The sequence below is a fragment of the Lepidochelys kempii genome, chromosome 4 (assembly GCF_965140265.1).
Source record: "Lepidochelys kempii isolate rLepKem1 chromosome 4, rLepKem1.hap2, whole genome shotgun sequence".
NCBI lineage: Eukaryota > Metazoa > Chordata > Testudines > Cheloniidae > Lepidochelys > Lepidochelys kempii.
In genome coordinates, this window is record NC_133259.1 from 69,012,832 (window position 1) to 69,019,947 (window position 7,116).

General features: G+C 35.2%; 1 protein-coding gene across 2 annotated transcripts in view; it reads right to left on the bottom strand.

The window, feature by feature from the left end:
* SH3RF1 (SH3 domain containing ring finger 1) overlaps positions 1 to 7,116 on the bottom strand; it is a 160,846-nt gene that overhangs the window by 151,490 nt on the left and 2,240 nt on the right. For both annotated transcript variants that reach the window (XM_073341607.1, XM_073341608.1), the window contains exon 2: positions 6,230 to 6,716. In XM_073341607.1, the coding sequence (XP_073197708.1) occupies positions 6,230 to 6,616 (387 nt within the window). In that variant the 5' untranslated portion in view covers positions 6,617 to 6,716. The remainder of the gene's footprint in view (positions 1 to 6,229; positions 6,717 to 7,116) is intronic.

The window sequence follows — 7,116 nt, forward strand, 5'->3', positions numbered from 1 at the left end:
GTTTGACGCCTGGGAATTCAGAATAGACATCTACCACAGGACCAGGGTGGATAAAAATCAATGATTTTAAAAAAAAAATATTAAAAAAAAATCAGATTTTCTTTTGCTTGAAAAAATGCCTTTTGAGGAAAAAACCAATCTAAAGATAGTTTTAATTAAGATACATTATAGCTCAGATATCTCATCATGCAATAGGGATTATAAATTCTAATTCTACAGTATGAGACAATATATTCATGTAATGTTTAAGAAAAGTTTTGTAAATGAGTTCCAATAGTTCATGGACTACAGACCCAATCTTATGAGGTTCCAGGGGCTTCTGTATAGATTATTTAGGTTTATCTTTCTACCTACCCAGTGGGACTCAGTGCTCAGTATAGAAGATACCATCAGAGATGCTTAGTTTTGCAGTTCTCAGACTGTGGATTTGTGTCTCCAGAGATAACATTTTTGCTAAGCATGTTATTAAATAATTAAATAAATAATATACAGAGGTGAGAAATAACAGACCTCAACCCTATTGTCCTTTTACAAATTTGTGTACACAGAGTCAATCCCTTACCTCTCTCTAAAAGTGCAAAGTTTCAAAAAGTTCAATGAATAGAAGATTGCTGGGGGCTGAATAGATCTGGACAAGGAGAAGTAGTCTGGGATAAATGTGAGAGGAGAGGGACACACAGTAGAAACAAAGTGAAACTGTTTGAGCTGCATATTCCAGAAATCTTGAGGTCTTTCTGAGTGTAGCCTTCATTGATTTGAGATCTACCATACCATTCTCTCACTGGAATGGAAAACCTATAATGGCAGCAGGCCGTAAGAGAGACTCAGTTTGGGAATAAGCACCATTCAAGAAATATATGTTTGCTGGTGATGCTTTAAGAACGTCACACCAGTGAACTGGTAGAAGTCACTTAAGCACTTGGATTTAGAGACAGTTGAAGTGATAATCTCACTTTTAACAGCAGTAGCTTCTTCTGCCAGTGTAGAAAGAATATTTTTTTCCTTTGGACTAATTCATTCCAAATTGAGAAATCGTTTGGGACCTGAAAAAGCAGGGAAGATTGTTTTTCTTTTCCAGATTATGAACAAACAGAAAAATGAAGATCAAAATAACTAAGTAGGCTGCAGAAGCCAATATTTTTAAGTTTCTCATGTTGACCTGGCTGACACAGTCGATTTAATTTTGTTTTTGTTTTTTAATATTTCATTTAACTATTTTAGTTAAAAACAATTTTAACAAAAACAAACCTGATTCTAAAAAACTTGAATGTTTACCTAAATTCAAAAATTCATATGCTCATTTTATTAAAATATTGTGTTTGCTGTTGAAGAAAAAATCCAGAATACACAACGTTGTTGTTTTAATTTAAATTTAAATGTTTGTTTGGTGATGTTCTCCTCCTAATACAGCATGGAAAGAAAATCCTCCAAATATTAATGATTAACCTGTTGAATTGGAGATTGTTCACCTCCCAATGACATCATAAATATCCACTTCAATTACCTTTGGTAAATGAAATAACCAAACAATCATTCATTCTCTGATATAGCTGTAAAACTAATCTGAAAAGTTTTCAAAATAAATTACTTTAAAAATGTCTAGTCTCTACCTTCTAAAAATGAAACCTACATCTATCTCTGAGTTGTGAAGAATATGTATTAAGGTCATAACAACCACCAAGAATGCACTTTTATGTAGAAATTAATGATTAAATCAAGTCTTCCTGACTAGTGATTTAAATCAATTTGACTTAAATCAAATCCACCCTGCACAGGACTAATTATATTAGCTGGCGGAATAAGGAAGCTGTTATCCAGGAAGGAGGGGTGTTTGGTTTGATGGTGTCATATACTGCTTGCAACTAGCTGTCAGGGAAGCCCAGACTCGTCCACCCACCCTGAGACTTTCCTCCCGACCTCCCAGAAAGTGAAGGGCTCCCTCACTATGTGATGCCCCCAGAGGGTGAAATGGGGATGCGGGGTAGCGTGCCATTCCCAGAGAGTGTGGTTGGGAAGGAGATCCTTTCCGCACTCTCCTCCCTCCCTTGCAGCTCCAAGGCATTCTCAGTGTAGCATGTGCTGCTGCTGCTTTGACAACGGTCTGGGCCCAGCTCTTCAGAATGTTTGTGTTCATTATTATTTTAGCTTGCTACCAAAATTTTCCTGAAGAACACAAGAGAATGGAAATGATAGGGTTTAATACTTTATAGCTCAGCTAAATCTGAATGAAACTGAATGGGACAAACACAGGTACTTCTGCATCTAAGAGCTTTACTGCTGGTGAAATTCAAAGAGCTGCTGCAAATAACTGTGACGTCAGACATGTAAAAAAAAAAAATCCCTAAGAACAGAACACTACAGGCAACTAAATATAGGAGATCACTACCAGATCTCCAAACAGCAGCAACATTTTCATTTCCTACTAGTTTTCAGAATGTTCTGTGTCCCACAATACGGAGAATACAAAGACCAGTGTTTCCAGACTGCCATGCACATGCCCATCCATTTTCAAATAAACACTACCTTTTATGTTGGCTACAGGGTAAATGTTACTCACAGGCATGTGATATGATATAGCGGAAAAACAACAACAAACTTTAGCTAAGGCTATAGTCTCTACCAGGAAAATGGCAGAAATAGAAATACCTTGGAAAATGAAGAAAAAGGAGTGTGTATACATATGTATTATGCATACAAAAATTCAAGGAAGAATTTTAAAATTATACAAAGTGAAAAAATGTTTTTAAAGGGTTTATATTCCCTGAAACACCTCCAGTCCTTCCCAACTGCTGCTATAAAAGCCAGTTTCAGATTCTTGTAAATGAAAACTAACTTCAACTGCTGATAGACTTAACAATCTACACCTGTTCTCAAAATTATGTTCATATCCTGAATCTTGTAGAAGCTCAGTACATTTTTTTTGCATATTGCACAATGTGTCCATACACACAGAAAGAACGCAGTACACAGCACTGTGTAATAAAAGGGCTAGCAATTCCACAGCTACTGACACAGTTCAGGAATTAATGCAACAGTGCATGATGTATTAACCTTTTCTGAAAAATAAAACATCTTCCGAAAAGGGCATGTATTGGTTTAATATTTCCTTCAGGTGCAAGCAGAATATTTGACCCTCACCTACATTCACTTCATTTAATTTAAGAGCAACATTTGTTTATTAGTTCCCCTTTAGAAAAATTTAATAGCTCAACAAATCTACTGATTCTGCCACTCATCTTGAAAGTCTCTTCTACACCCAATTCCAGTAAAGAAGCCTTCTGATACATTTGTAGCGCAGCCACCCCTATTCTACAGTTCTTAACACAACTGTTGCATTCAGCTTAACACTGAAGCAACATAAATTACCATTTCCTATTTTTGTTGATAGATTTTCTGAGCTTTCTCACTCTACTTTTGTTCATTCTTTTGATAAAGAAGTTAGATAGCTGCTCCCTTCACAAAACAACCACCTGATTTTCATGTTTCTCCCCTCCACCAAAGAGTCTCAACAGGCCAGAATGGGTGAATGGTTGTGGGTCACCCTTCCCCACCCCCACGCCAAAGATAAAACAGAAATGTCTATATTATGTCAAGCAGGCAACCTTAGCTTCCTGGAAAAAGATGTGTACAGCATATTGTAAATGTTCAAGTCTGCTGTTAATGTTCATTCAATGTCAGTTAACTACATGAGGGAAGCACATGGCCACAATTCTAGTGGCACAAGGTATCACATAACTAATAAACTGATGCAACATTCCCTATGTTATCAGTTTCTGCTCTGCACAACATGGAAACACAAATGTTGCACATCAGGATACTGTAGGTTTCAGAGTAGCAGCCGTGTTAGTCTGTATTCGCAAAAAGAAAAGAAGTATTTGTGACAGCTTAGAGACTAACAAATTTATTTGAGTATAAGCTTTTGTGAGCTACAGCTCACTTCATCGGATGCATCCGATGAAGTGAACTGTAGCTCACAAAAGCTTATGCTCAAATAAATTTGTTAGTCTCTAAGGTGCCACAAGAACTCCTTTTCTTTTTTCAGGATACTGTAGTACATTTAAACCTAGAGAAGAATTCAAAAGGGAATTCCCATAAACCTGAGAAGTTACGGAGAGCACTTGAATAAGTTCACAGCATATTGATGAAATATAAATCTCTTACATTTTTAAAAAGGTAATAATTTTTATAAAGTATGTGTTTAGAAAGGTCTAAAGGGTAAGACGTACTGAAATTATTACTGGTATTTTGTATTTTTGCAATTGAATATTTTTGGTAGCTGCTGCTGTTAATGTGAAATTGCTTTGGGGTTCTGGGAGAGATTGAGGGCCTTTTTGTAACTGCTATTGTTTCTCCACAAAGTTCAGTTTTTAAACACAAAAATTGTTGTACCCTTTTGGATTCTTTACCCTATCAATATCTACACTTATTACTGACATACTCCATCCAAGTCATGAGACAATTTACAGAAAATAGCATGACAAATTACTTTTTTAAATTTCTAAAGAAAATCGTAAAGTGAATATTAGAATATAAAGGCCAAAATATAAAACCTGGTGGAAGAATCCATACATTTTATATTCTCAACACAGTTTGACGTACGTGAGGTACCTAAGTGGCATCTGAGAAATATAAGTAATTCAGGAAAGCAGTAATTATTTAAGTTATTCAGTGCAAGTCATTGATTCCTTAACCTCAAAAAACCCTAAATATATAGATGATTTACTTGAGGTAAAAAATAGCCCTCTAAAACTAATACTTACATCCCTTTCTTCAACTTCATCAGGCCATTTCTCAAAATACAATGCATTCTTCAAACAGGTAAAGCACTTAAATCATTAAGCCAATTTTAATTCATACCCAGAAGCTCTACATGTATAAGTTTCATTAAATGTGCAGCAAAACCTTTTAAAAGAAGCTAATCTGGTCTGTCATCAGATAAAACAAAGATGGGTCAAGTCAGCTCAGAAAATGATCTCAATTTCTGATTCTAGAAGAAATCATAATAAATCAAGCTACTGAAGTTTTGAGTACAAGGCATGAAAGATTCTACAAGTTGAATGAATCCCAAGAAGAAACAGAAGCAGAGGTACGAGCCAATAAGCTCAATTCTCAGTGCCTGGGTTTCATACATACAAAACGAGTTCAAATATCAACATCATACACAGATATTAAATACAATAATCAAGAGAATTTTCCATGTATTCATTGGTAATACAACACTTCCTAATAACTGAACTTTAGCTAATCTATCTACTTTATTGAAAACTAAACAGAAAACTTGCATGAATATATATGATCCTTATGCTACTAATCAAAAGTAAAAAAATGAAAGAAAAAAATCAAAAGGAATTAGCCAACCCATTATGTGATGGAACAATTTATGAAAGATGGTTATAAAATGTGCCCTTTTAAAAACAAAAAGTGAAAAAGTAGAGAGAAATTATCAAACACCACCAATTCTAGGGATCTTAAATAGAGGTGAAATTCTAGCTCCACTAAAGTCAATGGCAAAATCCCCATTGACTTCAATGAGGCAAGAATTTCCCCGAAAGTGCTTAACAACCATTATGGGAAATTTATGGAAATCTGATTGCAATACTTGTTCTTACAGAAAAATCAATAGAACATAGAACAACCTAGAATAAAATCAATTTCTAGTGTTAGAGTTAACAAGTGGCAAACAATTTAAAAAATATTCTTAGCAAGACTGAATAATTGTTCATTATACAACCAATCAATTCATACCAACTGTCTTGTTCAAGGTATTTAGCTTCCTCTTTAGTGTCAATGGGAACATTAAGGTCCTGTGCTGGTTTTCTTCCCCCGAACTATTTTAAATTCAACAATTAAAAGTTTTAAACAGAAAAATGCATCCTACCTTTTGGTTACAAACATTTCCCCCAGCAGTCAGTAACTACCAATACAAATACAGCCAAGGGTATATAATATAAGAAAGTGATAAATATTGACATTTTCCCTGGAAATGTTCTAGCAACAGTAGCTCAAAGCTTTTGTTATACAGAAAAATTGGTTTAAATCGTAACTGGGAATGAACAGATACTATTTTGCTTTTGCAAATGACACTTTTGATTGCCCTTCTTTAACCCCTGAAGCAACAAATGTTATTATTCAAATGTTCTGAAACAGTCTAGAAAGAGATGTAATTGCAATAACAACAAAACAAACTGCTACCTGTAGGTATGGCTTATCATTTATAGTGGATACTTACCCTAACAGGGGGACTCCGTGCTTGTACTCTTTGCTGCTGTCCACCTTGTGAGCTCTGTGGGTCTTTTGAACCACAGCTAGCGACAGTGCTGCTCTGGGCTCTTAATGCATTTGTGCAACTAGTCCCACCACCAGTCCCAGGTTTCCAGGGCCTTTGCTTGATGCCATCCAGTAGTCTAACCAGTAGAATATTGCTGGGAAGTTCATCAACACTGCAATCAACTAAAGTCCTACATTCTGGGCAACGAAGCTCATTTCGAGAACTCACAATGCCCAGCAAACAACGTTTGCAAAATGTATGTTGGCAAGGCAAGACTTTTGCAGAAGCATCAAGACGTTCTAAGCAAACAGGACACTCCAACAGATCCAACAAAGCCGATTCATCCATTTTTATTTAATTTACCAAAAAATAAACTTTCGCAAAATTCATATCTATTCTGAGTACGTAAAGGGACTCATGTTACATCCATGCCTCTTCAGACTTTGCTCTGAAATTGTTTAGAAAACAAAGAAAAAGAACAAACCATTAATAATCTGCAAAAAACAATTAGCTTTTTAAAAATGAGTCCACATAAGTATTTCCTCTGACAAGATTCCTTCACTAAGCAACATCAAAAATTAAAAGATCTCCAGTCTAATTTAAGACAAATCACTACAGATACTCATTTTGTAGATAAATGTTTAATAACAATTTAAAACATATAGCTAAAGGTTTTCTGTAAATATGAACAATTTATGAAAGGCAATAACAACAGAGAATTATCACTGGTCGTCCTAATGGCAATCTTATCTGCATTAGCGAGCTACTTAGCTCAAACATGCTGATCAAGAGTAACAATTAAGATTTTAAACTGCAGTTCTGTCTGCTTTTAACTGCTAACTATCTTC